Raw genomic sequence first — 21,633 nt, 5'->3', positions numbered from 1 at the left:
AAACAATTGTTAAAATGGTCCAAATTTTTTGCACAAGCTTAAAATATTTGAAAGTATTTAATGATAAATTAATGTGAGAGCTAATACAAATAATCAGGACCACACTTCATTGTGTCAGCAGAAGCGAAGACTTTAAGGAGGAGGAAATTGTAACATTATGAATCTGAAGTCCTAAGTCCTAAAAATGTGCAACTCTGGGGAAATCTTGGAATGGATAAACAGTGAGTCTTCCCACAAAAATGCACATTAGTACATAGAACAGCATTCCTTGGCTCAAATTAACAAGGCTTACTGACCACAGAAATCTTCCATGTCCGTGGACTACTTTCATGGCTTCTATTGCAAGTGTTATATATGTTTTCTAAAGGTAACTTTATCCTTCCATAGGGAAAAAAAACCCAGGAAAACACAAACTGGAAAATAATGAATATCAACCATTTAAGTCATAAATTATCTTGACTATCTTATAGTGAAGGTGTACATATAAAATTACAAATCTCACGAGGAGAGAGAGAATTGAAGAGACAGGAGAAGACAAGGTTTTCAACAACAAAATGCAGGGAATTGGGGTCATTGAGTCCATCACAGCTGTGTTGGACTTGGATGGCCTAAACAACTTTAAAGACTACACTGATTTTAAACACATGGTTGAAGTTCTATTGTGAGAATGTCCATTAATACTTCTTGTGATGCCTAAAGTACATTGTAAGCTCTTTGCAAAAAGTGGTCATTCCTCATGTAGATATAAGCCTTTCACTATTATCTCAGAAATCTGTCAACCTACCAGGAGATGGACAATCTGGTTGTACAAATGCCTCTGCCAGGCCAGGAAGGAGTTAACACTCAGAGAAGTCTGAGCTGGCAGAGCCACACTGCTGTTCTAGCTGGCTTGTGCAGCTCTACATTGCTGTCAGTATAATTTAGATACTCTCTTGCTGACTTTATCTGGGCTGCAAACACAATGATTCTCTTCCTGTCTTAAGTTTTCTAGACAGAAAGATGAGAAGAGCTGTGAGTTTTATTAACCATTAACCATTCTTATTTAGTAGCTCTTTTTTTACCTTTTATCTTTATACATTAGTTTACATTTGGAAAGTAAGAACTGGTCAACTTTCCATTTGAAACAGTTGCTTCAGTAGCTACAGCTGAATTCAGTTAACACCATTTATTGAGAAAGAACTTTGTCTGAACAGTGACTTGGATACTTTATGTTAACCTCAAAATCAAAAGCCTATGAGAATTTAGGTGTCTGATATCTCCATAGCATTTATAGCTCATTTCTAAAACATCCTTACACAGTCTCAGTATGTTAAATCTCCATTCAAAATACAAATATATAGTTGATTTTCTGTGTGCATCTATCTTCCTATACACAAAGTCTCTTTCTGCCCACTCTGAATAATTAGAAACCTAGAGTTATCTCACTTTTACTTGTGGGGTGCTGGGAAGAAAAGAGAGTTCTCAGAAGAATCAGTGACAGAAACCACAACTTTTCTAACAAACAAAATTGTCAGAGCTTTTCAACACTACTAATAATCTTACCTAAGACTGCTCAGCTCTACAAAAATCACAGCTTTTGAGCTTATAATTCTTGGTTTATAATCACTTCTCTAGGAGCAAGAACATAAACTAAGAAAAGAAATTTTGATAAATTAAAAGGAATCAGAATAAAAATTGGACATGCAGAAGTTACTAACTAGTTTAGAAATAACACTACTTTTGCAAGACATGTATTTGATCTGTTGAGTAAGATAATCTACTGGTTTGTACTGGTGGATCCTGAAACAAACTGGCTACAGAAGAGCTCACATCATCTGATCCCCTTCCACAGCCACTTACATACCCTGAAAAAGATGGACTTACCACTGGCAATACTCAGTGGAAGAGAGGAGAGGGACAAGACCTTGTTAAACCCATTTTAAATTTCCATCCAAAAACTACTCCCATCCCCTGGCTATGCAATTATCATCTTACATGAGGTCTTAGCCACATTTTCTGGCCAAAAGGAAACATTGGAAACATTTGTTTAAGCAGTGACCAGAAGACACTGGTCACCAGCAGAAAGCAAAACTCTTCCCATGCTGCTTTGTCTTAGCCCAGGGTTCCCAATTCAGATCTCAGAAAAAGCAGAATAGCTGAAGACATGGTATTTCATGAGCAATGGACTGACAGAGGGTTCCATTACTGTGGCATCTCCTGAGTGGTGGCCACTTCTCCACCAACAGTGAGAACAGATTGGGCAGGATTTGGCCTGAAGCTGTATCTCAGGCCCTGGGCCTTCCCACTCTGCTCAGCAGTAGCAAAACATGGCAAGTGGGATTTTTTTCAACTCGGATTAACTGGGAAGCAGACTGCCAAATACAGCATCATTTTACCCCATGGATAGGAAAATACTACTACTACTACTATTACTACTACTACTACTACTAATAATGTAATTTGCTACTTGATATTTTTTAAAATAATAAAACTGTAATTTGAAGTTACCTCTACAAAACAAAGAATTTTAATATATAAAAATCAGAACCACTTCCACTAAAGCAGGGTTTGCAGATGAACTTGCTGACGTGAGTAGTTTTTATCTCACTGACCTAGAGCTACAGCAGGACACTGCAAAAAGGACTTTATGGCAGCCAGAGTCAGAACATGGCTCCAGCAAGAACAGTTTCCTCCCTGTTCAGCTGCTGTGGGTCAGGAACCATGTCTGGGGGGAGGGTGAGAGCACTGAGGAGATGTGCTGCTCCCCACACCCTGGGCACAGAGTAATTACAACACCTTTCCATGGATAAATCACCCCAACAGGCATGGATTTCCTCTCTGAAACTGCAGCAGCTGTGGTGGTCAGTAAGGAAATCGATTGCCCAGACAGGCAGGAAACTCCTCAAATCCTTCTCTGTGACACTGAGGCTTAGGCCTGAAGCAGTGTCACTGCAGAACCACCACCCATGGCACAGGTGGTCACACACAAAAGGATAAAATACTAAACACACAAACACAAACTTTTATAGTGTCATGCCTGTGAAGGGTGTGATTTGCTAATCTTGCCAAAGCAACTGTGACTGGCCATTCCCAGTCTGGAGCATCTAAGTAGAGATAGGATTTTTCAGACAAAAAGAGAGCAGCATTGCTCAGGGGAAAAAAAAATCCAATGGCTCAAAACAGACAAAAATCAAAGCACTCAAACTCATAGTCACTAGTGGCTGTTTGTTGTGGTACTGTTCACTGGGCTGGTTTTGGGGTTGGTCTTTTTAATAATTCAAAGACTCTCTCTGTGTTAAGAAGCAGAACAAGTTTCACTGGAATGCAAACCTCATAGTTACAGGTTTCCCACAGGTCATCAAGTTTGACACAGGGTCAGAAAAATAGCCAAACCTTTGGGATATTTTGATGCACATTATTTCATTAATGCTAACAAAAAGAAATATTACCAATCTTGCAACTGTCAGAGGAAATAAGTCAGAAATATATACTATAAAAGAGATTAAGAAACTATTCATTTTGTTACTAGTTAATTATTAGAGCTTCTCCATCTACTCAAGAAAACAATTAAATCAGACATCAAAGTTCATTAAGAAAATGAATTTACATTACTTCAAAATCTCTTTTTCCCCCTCCTACCCAGAGATCATATTCATAAGATGGCAGACAGAACTTTCAAAAATCTGGTGTATATGTTAAAGTGATCACCTAAAACTTAAAGATTTAATAAATGGCCTTTATTAAGCATACATAAAACCTTGCAAAAGGGAAAAAAACCAAGTGTTTTCCAGTAAGCATGTATGTTTGTGTCATGGCTGTAATGAAACACGCATTAAGTATGAAACATATGGTTTCCATTTTGTTGCCCTGGAATCCATCCAAAGACATTTATGTTGTTAGCTTAACTGTTCTCTTTAGCTGAGAAGCTGTGGAAAATATCTCATCTGAAAAAAATCTGTACCTAGTGGATAACTATAAAAGATTTGCTAGATATTTAGCAGACTATTTTAATAAAAAACCTCTGAGATTGCTAGATTTGAAGTTTTTTTAATTAGTATATAATTTTCTAACTGGAAACAAATTTGCTTTAAGAGGTACCAGTATTCTATCAACAGATTATAGTGGTAATATTTTTTTTAGTTAACAAATTTGTGGAGGTGTTTATGGCTCTCTTTTGGAACCAGGCCATCTGACCCAATAAGAATGCCTGACAGCATCATTACTAAAGTATCATCTCCCTAACTTCATAAAAGAGCACTGAAGATACTCTGAAGATCACATCTGGCTAATAAGCTGGTTCAGAGGCAAGGTTCACTAAAAATTAGAGAAAAATAAGATAGCTTTCATTTTGCATTTTTTTAATAATTCCTGAGTTTGCCTTGATGCAAAAGTAGGTCAGCCAAGAGCTGGCTAAGAATTTCAAAGTATCTATCATGAATGCTCAGATTCAAATTTTATTTATATTAGCAGATAATATACCAGAAGGGCTGAAAAATAAAGTTCAAAGGTTAAATTTTGCCATGATATACTTAAAAATTAATTCCTAAATCTTAAGACTTCTAACCTCAGTAACAGAGAATCTATTAAACCTTTCCTACCTTTGTGCTGTCAACCAATTCATTAAGCCTGCTGTAGTTTTTACAAACCCTCGCTAAACTTTTGTTTGATGAAGCCAATGGAAAAAACTATTATGAATAAATTGATAAATGCAATGAGATCTGTTTGGAGACTTTACAATTTCATGCTTCTTTATTTATTTATCTGAGCTTATTTGGGATGTGGCAGACAAAAATCTCCATTTTGTTACCTTAATAATTGCATGGCTTGAGGATTGTGCTCTCTGTAAAGGGCCCTGCAGCTGGAAACTCCACACTGCCCTTGTTGTGCCACTGTACAAGCTTGCTCATCTTCACAACCCATTGCAAGAATTAGCTGGTTATTCTAACTCACCTTTGCCATCTGTGCTTGGACTCCACTGGCCTTTAAAGCAGAAACTGCCTTCTGAGCAGCTGCTGGGCTGTCAAAGTCAACAAAACCATAACCTGAAAGAGAAAACATCATTTTGTTAGCAAGGCAGCAACCAGCTTACAAACAAACACTTCACAGCCAACAGTCGTGCTACTGGCATGGTTATTTAATACAATTTTCTTGTTGTTCAACAGGGACAATTTGAACTCCAGGTCTTCATGCAGTGTCCCCCTCCCCACCAAAAAAAGAAAAACCTAGCAAAGTTCTTGAATCTTGAACTAGTGGAACAAATCCATTTCCATGCCCACTCATTATGAGAATTTTGGCCAAATTGCTAACAAGCAGTGCAGTGCTTTGCTTTCTGTTATCTGGTATGTAACTTCTAACACCAGATTATCTCGGAGATCACCAAATAAAGTATCACCTATTAATTTTTCTGAAGTAAATTCTTATTGCAGTTTGAATGAGTGACAAGTAAGTCTGTAAGTTACTTTTTGTTTATTCAAATTTTTTTAGAAGAGGAATTTAGTTTAAAAGCCACCCATCTGCCCAATTTTTGGTAAATTACTTATCTCACTGTGTATACATAAAAGACAGTTAAATTTAAAAGTGAGTGAATGCCCATCTTCAGTGAAACCAAATGGTTATTGAAAGAATGTGAAAAACTGGCCAGAAAGCATTTTCTATGCCATATAATGCAATCTTGAAATATTAAAATATGCTCAACGTCAATTGAAACAAATTCCATATATTTGCAATAAGCTCTTTTCTTATTCTGAACAAGAACACATAACTAAGGGATTCCAGGATGCCCAAATTGCAATATACCTTGGCCTTAACAGACACTGGTCTTACAGGCTGGGATTTTTAATCCAGCCTGGGAATTGGAGGCCCAAGGCTCACCAAGAGGCAGTCAGAGTTTGGAAGCTTCTTCCACTAGATGTTATTGCAAACCTCATTATGCATTTTTCAATCCCCCTCTTTTCCACCAGTGAGCTGCCCAAGTATCAATAAAATCCCTTTCCAGAGTTAAAGTTGGGGTAAAAGAAAGGAAACAAAAAAACCAACAATGAAATAATCTCTGGAGGAGTAAAAAATGGAAACATTTCTTCAAAATATATTACAATCCTCTTACAATATATCTATACTGAGAAAAGGTTGTCTAATTTTAGAGCAGGACAAGCTTTAAAGCTCTTAACTTGGGAAAAACAACTCAAGCATCCTTGTACATCACTGCAAGCTTATTTATGCTGCCAAGAAGCTGAAGAAAGCAGCATACTGTTTTGTGTAACACGTGGTGGTGTGGATTGTTAAATCCTGACATGAAACAAAGTGAATTAGTTCATATCAAGTTTTGTGCTGCCAATGCAAGACTAACTTCCCATACCCTGGCTCTCCACACCCCTGGCAGCCTGGGTTATCACCAACACACTGCAGGGTGTAATACAGATAAAGTTACATATTGACACCAAGCACGCCATCAAAGCTGGCTTTGCCACCTTCCAGATGATAGAGAAACTCAATTGCTCACTCTTCCAGTCAGTTTAAACCCCATAGTGTATTTTTTGGCAAAAGCCAAAGATGCTGTCAATCTTTTGGTTAAATTCCAGTTAGATATTTACATTCTGCCTACTTGTGTTCCCATTGCAATTTCAGTAACACACAGTGAGCCTTCCTGGAGCCTTACCTTGCAGTGTACTGTCACAACAGGCTGTTAGCTACCACATATCATCAGTGAGATTGAAATTCTCTATTGAAAAATTCATCTTAAATCTCTTAAAGAATTAATGTGAGAATTTCTGTATCTCTGAAAGGCCTACTGAACACTTCAGGAACTGACAAAATGGACAGACTAAATCCGTTAACTGCAATCATATGCATTAACTAATTAAAATAATTGCAAAGGGCACCTCCTCTTTCCTAGTCACAATGACATCTGCATACAAGCTAGGAAAAAATTTTCAAGAAATTTCAGTGCTCAATCAGCTGACTTAATATTTCACTTTGCTCAAAAATTATCCTCCTAATTGTAAAAAATTGAAGTCTGAATCCTGGTATTTCAGTGTCTGCTACCACACCTTCTCCCACCACAAACATGCTGGGATCTGAATCACTGCAATTGCAGTGAGCAATGAAAACCCATGAACTGATACATTCAGCTTATCTAGAGGAGTTCTAATTTTTTTTTCCAGCTGCAATTACTTCATTGAAAATGAACCCTCTCTTTGCTCCCAATACATTCAATAGAACATAACAAAACACAATTAGAGTACTGGAACATGTAATTAAGTGCTGCTTCAAGCTACACTAATCAATGGAGCTTATTTCCACAATGTATAATTTTTTAAGATGCTTAGTATAGTTGAATGGTCATCTGCAAGCTTCCCTAGTTTCTCCAGGCAAAAGGGGAAAAGCTGCTTTTAACTCCATTTTTGTTTTTAAAATAGAGGCGAGCTGCCAGCCAGCAGCGTGCATGTCAGCTTCACTCCGCCTTGGCTGCGCCGCCGACACCGGCTGTCTGCCAGCTCCACTGGAGGCAAATGCATGGAATACACCCACCACCAGCAAGCACAAAACCCATTTAGGAGCAAGAATGGGGAAAAAACCCCAAACCAACAAAGGTAAAATGAACTTAAAATACAACATTAATGCACTCTATAGAATCAGTTACGACGTTCAGGGGAACACAGTATAAAGGAAAATATACATACCTTTGCATTTGTTTGTAGTCTTGTCCAAAATAGCCTTCGTGGATACAATTTTCCCATACCTAAAATGTATTATACATGTGTAAGGATAATGAGAAAAGAACATCCTATTATAACAAACACACAAATCACTTTATTTTATCACCTAGTACCCTTTACTCTGTGCAAAATGAAACAATTTATATAGACTATAGTTATGGAAGGCAAACTCATACATAGATGGAACTGACAAAAAACATCAACAATTTCAAGCACGATCTTGTTCTATATTCTCAGTGGCACCACAGAATAAGCCAGAAAAGACTGCTTTATAGAAAAGAATTCCAGGCATTTAAAATCCTGGTATTTATAAGACACCATGTTATAGATATAAACTGGGACTCTCTCAGTACATAGACCTGTTAGAGCAGACCAGTTGCCTTGGTTTGCTGGCTAGCACAGTATAGAAAGAGAAAAAAAAATAGAGAAAAACTCAGCAAACCCCCAAATGACAAACACAAAAATATTACACCTGGTTTAATATTATTCTGTTCTGGAATATGACAAGAAGAAGACTAAAGAAAGCTGTTCAGCAAAGTTGGCAAAAAAATTTGTACATTTCTGTAAATATAAGCAATTTCAACTAAAATAAAAACATCCCTCAGGAAAGTTTCAATTTTCTTTTTCTTATTGCCAGTTTCTCAGCACCTGGCAAGCCCAGTCTGCCATGTAGCCCAAAGGTGAGCACACAGAGATCTCAGCAACTGAGCTTAGAAAACAAATTGACAGCAATCCCAGCTATAAGAACAATGACTGTTTTGCAAGCACTCTGACAAGTTTATCAGAATTAGGTATTTTGATAATTTCTAGAGTAGAATTATTCCTGTTTGCAATTTCCCTCCAAATAAAAATCCCAGTTTCAATTTAGAAACAGCAGTTCTTTTGGCCTGCATACAGAGCACAGGTTTCCCAAGCTCCTTCCCACATCCTCCTGTTTGCTTGTCACTGACACTTGTTAGGGTGCCCTGAGCGTGGAAGAGAAAAATGATGCAAAAGGAGTTTGCTTTGACTTGAGAATGTAATGTAACTTATTACACTAACAGGTATATCTATGCACTGTGTGCTAAGAGGCTCTCTGTCATTGTACAAGAACCCAGAATTATGAGAAGTGTTATCGGTATATGAAAGGGGAATTTGGGGAAAAATGAATTTTTGTCATCTTACCTGCTAAACAGAACTTCAACAGTGTGAGTGTAATTTCAAAACATACTATGTCAAAAGACAACTAACTCCATTTCTGCAGTAGCTGTATTAGTATTAAAATTTTTTCAGAGTATATTAGAAGCCTAATAAATTGAGCTTTTTTTGTTAAGAGTATTCAATTCACTGTTCACTTGCAAAGACATAGTTATTCAAAGGCAAAGCCTATTTATAAAGTACTTTCCCCACAAAGAGCATTGAAATACACCTTTCAGTATAGCTAGCAGTCTTTGTGACCAGTTTCAAGACCCTGCTGTTTATGCAATAGTTATTGGATGGCTTCAAATAATTGCAAGGGAGTAAACCTGGGACACAAGCCATGAGGTGGGTGATTCCTTCTTTTATCTGAGATTGTGAGCATCTACACTGATATAAAACAGAACTATCCCTCTATAGCCTAAAAACATACAAGCATCAATGAAAATCAGTGCATACCTGAATTTACCATTTTAGAAGCTGTAATAAAGCAATAGAAATTGTGCATAATAGTTGGAGCAGGTACTTCATTATTTGTACTACTTATTTTCCAAATATGTCATTCCATTCAGAAAGTTTTATACTCCCTAAATCAAAACTACGCATGTTTTCTCCAGAATTTTTCTGAGTGCAGAGTAAAAGCACATGCTATAAATGAGAGAGGTAAACTGCTCAGGGCGCTTGGTAACCAGTATGACATTCAACATTCAGCATTCTCCATATCCAACAGGCTCCCTAAAGCTTCCTAAAGTGAACAGCTACATAGCCTTTTGTGGGGAAAAAATCCCTGGAGGGTGATCTTGTCTCTGCTACTGTGTCAGTTCTTGGAAGTGCAGAAAGTGGTGGCGGTGAAGAGCCTCAGCCCTGGGTATTTCGGTGAGCACAATGACCTGGCCAGCGGGCTGGGGGCTGCCTTGGACTGCTGCAGCCCACACTGCTGATGCTCAGCAGCCCATGAACAGGTCTCTGCACAGCTGTTCTTCACAGAAACTTTGTGGACTACCTTCCACTATGCAAAGATGTCTTAGTGATTTATTGCACTGTCCTAGATAGCACAGCTCCTGCAAAGAACCAGCCACCATGGAAGGCTGCCAAGAAATTTCAGCAGTGTGAGTCTAGGAACAAACTGGGAACCTGTATAACAATAGCAGCTATTGCCAGGATTTCTCCTAGGTTTCCCCTCCCATGTGTGAGTTGTTCTCCACTCATGCCATGAGGCACAGAAAAGCAGTTTACCCACCCTGAGCCTGGCCAGCAGGATGCACCCCCTCCTTGTTCCCAGCATGTGATCTGATACCAGGGGAATTACTCCTTGCAGTTTCTCCCAAGTGCTTCCTTCAAATGATGACCATTGTGAAAACTTTTCTTCCCCTTGAATTCTGCAGTCATTATACTCTGCTTTGAACACAAGCTCCTGTCTTCAAATGGTCCTTTATTGGGTGCAACTGCAGTCAAGACCCTGCAGAAATCAATGAGCTATAAAACACACCAGTCATAACACAAACTGGTATGTATTGCAGAAAGGATTACAGAAAGGATTATAGCAAGCAAGAGAAAATTTGTATTTCAAAGATGTCTATGATGTTAGGTTTTGCTGAAGATCCTAACTCCTCTCAAAGCCTATATACATCTAGTTGCCTAAGGCACTTGCTGAGGGTTCTCTCCTGCTCCACAGCACGCTTGGTGAGATTTTGTACCTACAGCACAGCACTGTTCCATGGCTGGCAGAATCACTGCAGAATCTACAGCAGTTGGTGTTTGCTCATTCCCTTTCAGCTGAAACAGTTTTTTAAAACATGCTTTCCTTTAAATTAAGTACTAGTCTTTAGAAATAACTGCTAATCTGGCTGGTGACAAGCAACTAGGTATTCCTTATTAAGCAAGTTATTTTTCTCCCCAAAATAACATCAAACTCATGTTCAACAACAACAGAGAGTTCATTTCTTTTCTTTTGAGTGCTTTTAACACATTCTTCAGTCTGAATTATGTTTGGAGATGGAAAGATGTTTTCAGCTTTGTGTCTCTTTTCTATACAGCACTTGTAACAGTATCAACTCACACATTGAGAAAGAGAGAACTTGGGTAAGAGGCAGGTAAATAATTGCCAGGGTGCACTGGGTATGGGATTAACAGGGGTGTGCTCAGCAACTGCCTGTGACCCAGGGTACAAGAGGTACAGAACACCAATACAAATGTGTGGCTGGACAGAAGATAAAGAAACATGTTCAATGCCAAGCTAGGAAGAAATGCAGCACAGCTGCTTAACAGGATAATGTTTACTACTGCTCATTACATCCTCACAGCACAGAAATGAAAAAATAACCCTCACCTGGTTCATGCTGCCCCAAAATCTACTGCCAGGTGATAAGAATGTCAAACACTGCACTATACATGTTTTTGAAGTGGAAGACTTGAAGTGAAGCAATACCACATAATTTTTTTTAAATCATATTGTTCAGCAACATGGTCAAAAACAGTGCAAACAATCATCCTGACAGATTCACTGCAAATAGCTAGGGATACATTTGGCATTTAAAGCATCTCTGAAGCCTAATTTTGGCAACCTCCACAATCCTGAAAGAAAAGGGTCTTTAGAAAACCAAGTACATGAATCAACCTGAACCACTATTTATTTTTCTCCCTTTGTACATCTGGCAGTATGATAAACATATGTGGAAATGTGAGCATGAAAAGACGCCATCATGAGCATGACAAAGAATGGGGAATGAAGTAGTTTGAAGTCTCTGCCCCAAGCGCTGTTTTGAGTGTTGAAAGAACTTATCTGTGTGTGCATTAGGGGAGGTACAGTAAGAACAGGCAGTGAGAGGCTTGATAAGGTTTGTCTGGAATGAATTGTTCAAATCTGTGTCCACAACATAATGTAATATACCTCATACCACCATGCTTACAGTGCTCCTGTTCCAGTACTCTCAACCTGTCTTCCAGCTTTTGCTGTGAAGGATTTCTCTACCACAAGATGTTGACTTGGACAAAAATATGCCAGAAGGATCTCTGCTACCATGGAAAGCCCTTGCTTTTAAATGCTGCTTAGGTCCTCCATTCTGAACTGTCCAGAACTTTCTGTTGAATATGAACAGTGATCTCCCTTTGCCTAAGTCCAGTCCAGCTCTAAAAGAACATTCCTAGAGATCCTGCAGTTACAGTTTGTGTTACTGTAGTGTCGTCAAAACTCCTCTGATGTACAGAAATGCTGCATGTTTTCTGTGTTTGTTATGGATTACTTTTTACATCTTAGAATCTTATCACTGCCCTTCATGGAATGCTCTTAGTTTTACGATCCAGAATTGTGTGGTAAAACCAGACACAGATTTCATAATTTGTAAGTGGCTCCAAGTACATGAATTAACTTTAAGGTAGAATTGTGAAAGGAAAGAGAACCTGGCTGAAGACAAAATATTCCGACAGAGGGCCAATATTCTCACCAGGTGACTCAAAGACTGGAGAGAACACAACAAACAGGCAGATCTGGCAAGAAGTGTCACATAGGAGAGCAGATCAATTAATCCTAAAATAAAATGCAGCTGCTGAATACACCCACATCAAAATTAATTGTAATTTTAACTAGGGTAAATAACTAGATGAAAATGAACAAAGCAAATACTTCATAGGTAATTCCTATACATTAATTGTAACACTAAAAAGAAAAAGCAGGTGGGCCTGCTTAGTCTGTAAATCAGCTTTAAAAATATAAAAGACAACAGCAAAAACCAAAAAAATACTTCTTATTCAAGATGGCCTTAGTCACCACACAGCATGGTCAGTGGGTACCTTGCATGTACTCTAAATGCAGCAAATTCTTGTTTGAAATGAAATCATGTTGTCTTTCAGTACAACCTCAAATCAATGCACACAACAAACATGGACTTCGGCAAATCAGTCACGTGCAAATTTTAAGATCCTCACCTCCCCAAACACAGAGTATTCTGTTTTGAACACTGTGACTCAAAACATTTATATGCAACTGATGGTCTTACTAGCCAGACCCACACCACCATGTATCCTGCTTGTAGAGTGGGTGGAAGCCATTGCATTCATCTCAGTTGAGACATGACAAGGAAAAACCCTAACAGCCCATGGGAAGGCCTAATCTCTGCTGGAGTTCCCAGTTCCTCTGTAACACCTGGTGCAGGAGGAGCAAAGAAAATTCCCTGGGTCTGAGAAAAAGAGCCAAGGGAGTTGTCAGCAAGAGCTGACTTGGTACAGCTCGCCCCTGTTCCTCACTGGTCTTGCCATGTTCAGGGAATTTCTAAGCCAACAGCACAGCCAAGGGAACACGATCAGCCCCATCAATCTTTTCTCCTGGATCCAAAACCCAAGCATAAAAAGTTTTATCTGGCTCCCATACCTCTGCCTCTCTGCAGCCTTTTGGGAAAGTGGTGTACTGAATCTTAAGCTCTTGGTCCCTTTTAAGCTTAGACAAACAAAGGGAGTTTTTGTTTCTCTATGTATCAAATTTTCAATTTTTCAGTATGGGGAATTTTGGAAAATAGTTGTCAACACAACACTGCTAGTCTTTGTGATAGACAACTCTGATCCCACTCTTTAGTTATGGGTAAATGTTTCTAACAAAAACTTGATAAAGAAATTTATTCAATCCAGCAGAAGACTGAGTTTTAAGAAAAGAATCAAACCATATGGTTTCCATTTTTAAATTCTTCTTCACCACATCTAGAAGGAAACATTGCTGAGAACATTTTGTCCGTGTTTTGTTTTCTGTTGTTGGAAGACACACTGTTCTTTGAGAAACTCTTTGGAATACTTAGTTGCTTCAAGGCCGTCATGCACCTAAAGGTTTTCTACCAGAACATAACAAGCATCTACCACCAAAAGATGGACCAATCATTTTAAATACGTAATAAAGCATTACATTAAAAAATGCAGTTATACTTTCATATTTTCACTTTCCAAGTTAATGTGTATGGATATTCTAGTTTTATTCTAGTATGAGTTCTGTCTCAAATTGTTAGATTTGGCTAATTTATTTGGTTTAGTAAAGTCTCCTTTCCTAGTTCCAGATATTCAACCACTGGGTTAACCAATGCCACCAGATGTGCCCTGTTTCCCACATTAGACCATATTTTTCACTATATGGAAAACAGAACATACTTGAGTGCCTAAATTAAAGTGTTCTTTTGAGGACGTGTTTAATGCTCATGTGGTTTTGACATGAAGCTAGTTCCTTCCTTTCTTAATTATTGTCCCTTTGACTCTCTGTACTTCAGAAGAAAGATAGTATTTTCAAAACACCCAAATATCCAAATAGTTCTCATTCCCATTTATTATTATTTTATTTGAGAGATAAAGAATACCTCAAAATAAATTAGAATTTATTATTATAAAAGCCAACTACAGTTTTGTCTTTACAAAATTACAAAAATTACATTTTGTCTATTAATGTAAAGACTACTTTTGAGATCTGGGTACTAAAAAAACACCAGGATAAAGATCACCCAAATAAAAAAGCCAAAACACCCTAGGCTCCTAGGAACTTTGCCTTTACTGACAAATCAATATTCTTATATACTGCTCTAAACTCTTCCTTAAGATCAGCAAAGCTTTCTTCACAAGATGTCTGCGTTTAACTCTTCTTTTTAATTTAATTTCTGTTTTTAATAAGAATCAGTGTATGTCATCATCATTAACAATGCAACTACCAACACCTCCAGAGTGCAAACTACTTTTATTTTGGTACAAATAATCTGTTCTTCAGTCTCACTAGGTTACAATTCCAGATTTCCCTGAGAAGTAATCAAAAGCAGCAAAACCAGATACAAGCCCAGATATTTTCCCATCTCCTACCATTGTCTGTCCTCACAGGACCAGATGCTTTGCACAATGGACATACACAATTTAGTAAAGTGTGAACAAATGCCTTGTGAGTTTCTTGGACAATGTTAATTTCAACAGAAAAAAGCAGTACTTTATGAATAGGTATTTGGCTTGTAGTGTACAGGCTCTACACAAATGTAAATGCTTCTTAGAACTAAAAATAATCAGGAATTCAAAATCTTAATGGACAGTGACACACAAAAATATTTTGGAAATTATTATTTTTCAGCTACCCAATTTGTTTTTCCCAAGAGTAGTTATTTCCTGATTCAGACAAAGATAAGTTGTGGGGACAGGGAAGATATGTTTTTAGAATCAGGAAATGTTTGCTTCCTTCTGCTCTTGCTTTGTAGAGATGTGAATAACCTCTATCCATTCCTTAGAAGCTGACTGGAATTCAACAGGAAAGAGTCCTGTTAGCATCCTACAACTATTTTTATCACATCTTCCAAAGTTTTTTCAATTAATATGATCCTTGTTGCACAACAAATTGATTATTTTAAAAGCAAGAACCACTGCACAACATCTTTAAGCAAGACCCACTGCACATTGCCCTGCACAGTTGACTTTGCATTTTAATATCTCTGGGCATTTTAAACATTTCAGAAATATTACAGCTGACACTAAAGCAGCTTTCCCAATGTGGCTTTTTAGTGTCTTAATGAACAGACTTTCAACAGCTGCTTGAAGGTGTGTTCTCTGTCAATTTTAAATCAACAAATATGTAAGGGCACGTTAATTTACTTTTACTTTATAAGGTTAAGAATATTGCAATATGTGAAAAAGGGGTACTTTAAAAAGTTATACTTCAGTACTATGATGACACAGTCATGGGGGGAAAAAAACTAAAAATAATCCGTTAAGTATGCACACACACATATGCACACCCACTCCCAGCAAAAAGCTTTTGGAGTTGGAGGGGAAGGCTCTCATATTATGCCCTGTCAGGCATCAAAAAGAATTCTGCTGATGCTACTCTGAGAAAAACACAGTCAATTTAAAAAGAGATTTAAAAATATAAGTATAGAAATCTTTAAGGTTTTGGGGGCTCTTTTTTTTGTTTTTACTTTAAAAGAAAGAAAAAGGCAAATTCTGAATGATGAACCTGCAACTTCTGTTCTAGGCTCTGACAAGTTTATCAGTATCTGAGGCCTCAGCTGCTCCACTGAGGATGTGAATTCAGATACTTGGCAGAGCTATGATTAATAATCACCCTCTCTTCAGGGAGAGATTTTTGTCAAAGCCCTCAGTTTTGGCCTATCCTTGCTCAGCTGCAACATGATTTTTACTACTAAACATATGGCACCTAATTTCCATTTAATCTTCCATAGGCTAATAAGAGAATGCTGCTCAGAGTTATGGTAGGGAGAGACAACAGCTCCAGACGCTGAAAAAGGAGAGGGCAATAGCAGCTAAAGTGGCAGAGCTGACCTCTTGCTCTGCACTGGAGATCAGCTTTCATATTTCACAGACTCCTAAAGATTCTCATCAACTTAATGACTCTTATAAAAGCCAGAATACAAACATGCTGGTCCTAAATTTATTGATTGCATAGCTATTTTAACTGTAGACACAGGATGTCACATGCTGCAAAGAAAAATGGAATTTCAAGCAACAAATTGTGAAAAATGATCCTGTTCTGTCCTTCTTGCTGCCTCTGCCCCTGCAGTAACCCAACCTGACTTCTGACAAGCTGAGGTGATTTTGCATAATCTCTGAACCATCTGTTAGGCTATCTGTCAGTTCAGTAGCCTTGTTACTTTACAGTTTATAGGTTAAGCAGGATAAATAACTTATCAGAAATACAAACAGATTTGCCTCTTTGACACACTTTGAAGTGCAAGTATTGTCTAAGTAATCACAGCTTGCTTACTCCTAAATGGAAGAAAAAGAAAATAAAAATCAAAGTAAAGCATTAAAACAAATGTCTATTCTTTCAGAAAAGGAAATTGTTTATCATAATCTTCACAGTTTATGAAATCAATAGCACAGCAAAACTAAAGTGATTTTTCCTAACTAATTTTTGCCTAAACTTTTCGAAGATTTTTCTCTTTACCCATTTAAAAACACACATATGAAGTGTTTTTAAATGTGTAAACTATGCAGAGTTACGGTTTTCAAACATCTGTTTGCAGGGACACAATTGCTGGTTGACATTAAAAGTGCTGTTTCCTGCCAAAGATCTATTGAGCTTGTTAACCAATGAGAGTGAAAGACCACTCTGGTTTTCCTTATAAATTATGTGGCATTGTTCCTTAGAGAAAAATTTTTAAATACGCAGTGATGTGTGCAAATCAGATAGAACGGTTTAGAAACTAATTTGCCACTATTCTGCTTCTAATATAGAATATTGTAATTTGTGTGAAGTGTTCTTCCACTGAAAGCATTACAGAAAACTTCACCATAAGACACAGAACTGAGGATCCTTTGCATGAAAATAGTTTGCAGTTATTCAGATAGTCAAACAATAAATCTCAGAATTATCATAAATTATCATAAATCAACTAACATGCATTAAGATGATTCAAACAAGAAGCTGCCAGTAAATGCTACAACATCACAAAAATCAAGGAGTGTGCTTCTCAGTGTCTGCCTCACAAAGCAGGCTGCACTTCCTAATCTCTACTGTCCAGCATCCAGTCCAGCAGTTCTGGAGAACCCTGACTTTACAAAAAGAAAAAAAAATATTCAATTAAAAGATACTTGGAATTTTTGGCTAATTCACTTTTTAGTACTGCCGTCACTCTTACTTAAAACACAGGATCAACTACATTTTCTGCAGCCATTTGATGTGCAACTACTGACAAGGCTATTCCAGAATATGGGAAGAGGTTACAGTTTCCTACTGTTACAAGATGGAAGAACAAAACCATGTTATTTTAAGAGAGCAAATGGTCTGTGTTTGTTTTCTTACCCTAGTGCTACAGAATGGACACAAATTATGTACTGAAAAAAAAAAAATCTGCATTTTTCACCCAACTGAAAGCTTGAAACAATATTATTTGCAAATAAATTATCATAGTTTCTGTGGCTCCCAGAAAGAATATAAAAGACATGAAAGCATGTCTATTTTACATGGGCACAAAAGATACAAGTTGGTTTTTTTAATAATAATTCATTTGCAAGCATAGCAAGAAAGTAACAAAAAGGTTTAAATTACAAAGTTGAAATTTTGTTTCTACAGTCTAGTGATTTTTTTATCCTTTTCTTTATGCTGAGAAATGATCACTACTCAGGACAATGATTTGGAAGGATGAGAAATTAAGCCAGATGAATGTTAATATGTATTTATAAGCCAAGCTCATGGCAGGTCTGCAGATGTGCGTGTATTGATTTACCACTGCTCGCTGTTTTAATCTGAAAGTACAGCACTACTTCCATGCTCAACCATAAATCTTGGCAAATTTCAGCCTCACTGATTTTGCAGAGCCTACAGTAACAGCTTGAAAGAATAAAAGTATGAAGACATAACAGAGCAGTTCCTGTTATTCATAACTCTTTCCTCTTCCCTCTGTTAAACAGTAGAGATCAGCTTGGGAGCATAAATGAGCCTCTCTACCTGAAGACATTTTATTTTTCAATTCCTCCTCCTCCATCCAAGGAAGCCAAATTCAGTCATTGTCAGCACATGATGCATTGTCCATTATTTTGGCTATTCCTAAGCATATTTCTTTTTCTTGTGGGAGGGAATTAAGGAAAAGGCAAAGGGAAAATAAAATCATTTATCTACACCTCCCATTACTTTTTTTCTCTTGTTTAGTCAGAACAGTGTAAATCAAAATGATTTTATCATTTGGCTACAGGCTTAGCTAGTGTGAGATTACCTCCTCTCTGGATAGATAGGCAGGCACCTATTAATACCACAAACCTACATACTTGCAGAGGATTACTCTTTAATTTATTCTTGCATATCAATTTCATTTCTGGTGAAGGTTGCTAACCAAGTCGTATACATCCAGTTTAAACAGATGATGCCTCAAGGAAGCCATCACTCTAGAAAACCATGAGATTGAGGACTGCCATAAAAGGGCACTTTCAACCACACCCCATTTGCCAAGCCCTGATCCATCTGCCAACTCCTAACTACAAAAATCTATTTCACATTTTGTGAAAATTACATATATAAAAAGTACATACATCTATTTGTACATGCATACATAATGTTTTGTTGCTAGTATAATGCCTAGCATTGATAACTTTTTTAACTACATCAACATATTTTGTATGTTTTGCCCTCTGGCTTTGTAACATTAAGACAACTGAAAAGACAAGAGGATTTCCAACACTTGGTCTGCTGGGTTAAAGCACACTACACATAAAGATAACTGTCCTTACCTCTAGCTTGCACTAATTTAACACCCCATCTCAGAAAGTGTTGGCTGCCTCTCTTCTGTCTGGAAGGCTGGAGGGGGAAAGTCTCTATGTGTTCAAATAACTTCCACTTTCTCTGAACTGCATTTTAAAGTGGTTCTTCTATGAAATACTCATAGTAACATCCTGCCTTCAATAGCTATTCTATACTGGGATTAACACCTTGTAATGAAGACACTACAATAAATAAAGTACACACTCCTTTAATTTCTGGTAACTTAATGTCAATCTTATTAGAACAGAGCTAAACAGACAAATTACTCAAAATCACTGCTAAGCCTTCTGGATGCCTTGTCCCCCTAATAGCATGGCATGTAGACTTTATCTCTATTTGAATCTGGTTCTGCAGCCTCAAGTCCCAGCAGTGCTGAATAGCAAATAACTCCATTTCAATAGGGAAGATGGTTGTACTAAAGTAGTTCTCTCCAGGGGTCAATATACTTCAGAAGGGCATTTAAGTGGCTGTATGTTATTGAGCAGAAACATCAGCTCACATATTATTGATTGTAACTGCACAGCTCTGTTGAAAAGATGCCTGCAGTAGTATTAAGTGCTGAGACAGGGATAGAGGAGTGTTATGCATTAAAAAAACTACTATCCATCTGTTGCCAAATTTTAGATAGATGAGCAATCACAAACTGTAACACAAAATCTAAAGTGCAACCTCTGTAGCTGATGCGTCAGGGTCATATTCAGTGACACTTCCTCAGTTTCACACTGCTTAGATGATCTTTTGAATATTGACTGAGGAAAGCAGGAGGCAGAGTTTGATTTCTGCAGTTTTGCAAAGAGTATGTAATAGATACTTACATAGAAATCTGCTTTTGGTAGCTTAAATGTACCCTTTTCTTTAAAACATCATTAATCTGTTCAGATCCCATCACTGCAGCAGCCCAGGACAATGGCAGCCCTCTGGAAGCACTGCACCATCAGCCCACTGAGCCCTGAGCAGCAGCCAGGGCTGCAGGCCCACACTCTGGGCACCCCCAGACTGCCCTGCAGAACACACAGAGCCCTGAGCCACAGGTGATCCCCAGCCCCTCATCTCCAGTGACTTCTGCAAAGTGACCACGTAAATACCATCATGGAATGGTAAGCCCAGTGTCCCAGACCGCACTTTTGGCGGTGTGCCCAAGGAAGCAGTTGGATCACTAGGCTTCACAGAGAACACAGATGATAGAGGTTAATCCTGGTCTAGCAGGGAAAACCCAACCCAAAAGTATTTGTGCAAAGGGGGGAGTCAGCTGGGCTCAGAGAAAATTAAGATCCTCCAGTTGCTGTGTCAACTGCAAACCTGGATGGAAACTACATTAAGCAGAATAAGATATACAGTCAAAAGTTTCTTAAAAGGAGCATCTGTGGGAGTTTCACAAACCCAGAACATCAGCAGCCACAGAAGGAATTAGTCAAAAAACCACATTCTTACACAGAATCAAGAAAAATCAAACACTGCATGACTGCAAAGTTGATAGGCAAGCTTAAAGTCAGTAAAGCCAATCCATTATCACCACCTTTCTTGAACATACTCAGCATTACATGCCAGCAAGGAAGCTTGTATGACATGATCACAGTGTTTCTGGGCTTTACAGACCTTTTTGTTTCAGAGAGCCTGAGATGACTATTTCTTTGCCTGCAAGAGGGCAGCAGAACAAGCTTTTCTCTTAGGAGTGATAAAGTACTACAGGAAAGAAGCTGTAACTTCTGAGGATGAATCTCCACGCCTACACTTCAGGTTTTAAAATAGTGAGCTTTCTAATTTTTCCAATCAATTTAATTAAACAAGATGCCTAAAGTAATTCAAGTAGAAACTTTAAAATGCTTTATATAAAAACCACTCGGAGGCAGGGAAATAGAATGGATACAATTATCACATAGGTAAGGACTGAGACTGGAAAGAGGCAAAGGCTATACCCAGTGTCAGAGAGTCACCCCCTAGTAAAGAGTTAAATAGTATCTAGGTCACTCTAAAGTCTTTCCTGCACACCCTCAGCTCACTGCATATCGGAAACGCTGTGTGGGAAGGCCAGGGAAATAAACTCACAGACCAAGTATGACTCAGACTGCAGTAATTTAATGATACTTTTATTCCCTTAAATTATCTTTGGGATTAAAAGAATCCACACCCTGAACATGGAACCAAATCACAATGAAAGGAAGAAACCACAAATTAACAGATCTTAGTGTTAACAAAAGGTATCTAGAAACAATTAATTATAAATGGCAAGGAGTGAAACCTCTCCTAGAACATACTATATGGTCAGAACAGCAGAAGGTGAAGAATTTGAACCCCAGTCAGATGTTCTTCTGAAAGCCTAGTGAGGATGATCTCAGTAACAGGAATGTCAGAGAACTGCCCGCCAAAAAATAAAGGAGAACTGTCATAGCCAAATGCTGACCTCTACTACTAGGGGAAAGCAACTTGAGAGAAACAGCCTCACATTTCCTCCATCACTGAAGAAGTTGAACTCAAGAGCTGTCAAATCTCTTTGGCACAAGCACGAACAGAAGTATTGAGTCCTAAAGAAGGCAGAACACCAGTGAC

General features: G+C 38.0%; 1 protein-coding gene across 9 annotated transcripts in view; it reads right to left on the bottom strand.

Annotated features, from left to right (window-relative positions):
- The window catches only part of RBMS1 (RNA binding motif single stranded interacting protein 1), a 142,654-nt gene that overhangs the window by 32,733 nt on the left and 88,288 nt on the right, over positions 1-21,633 (bottom strand). For all 9 annotated transcript variants that reach the window (XM_059475499.1, XM_059475500.1, XM_059475494.1 and 6 more), the window contains exons 3-4: positions 7,659-7,717; positions 4,930-5,021 (exon numbers count right to left, since the gene is read on the bottom strand). In XM_059475499.1, coding sequence (XP_059331482.1) covers positions 4,930-5,021; positions 7,659-7,717 — 151 coding nt within the window. The remainder of the gene's footprint in view (positions 1-4,929; positions 5,022-7,658; positions 7,718-21,633) is intronic.

This window comes from Ammospiza nelsoni, chromosome 7 (assembly GCF_027579445.1).
Source record: "Ammospiza nelsoni isolate bAmmNel1 chromosome 7, bAmmNel1.pri, whole genome shotgun sequence".
NCBI classification, from domain to species: domain Eukaryota; kingdom Metazoa; phylum Chordata; class Aves; order Passeriformes; family Passerellidae; genus Ammospiza; species Ammospiza nelsoni.
This window is presented reverse-complemented; position numbering and strand designations above follow the sequence as displayed.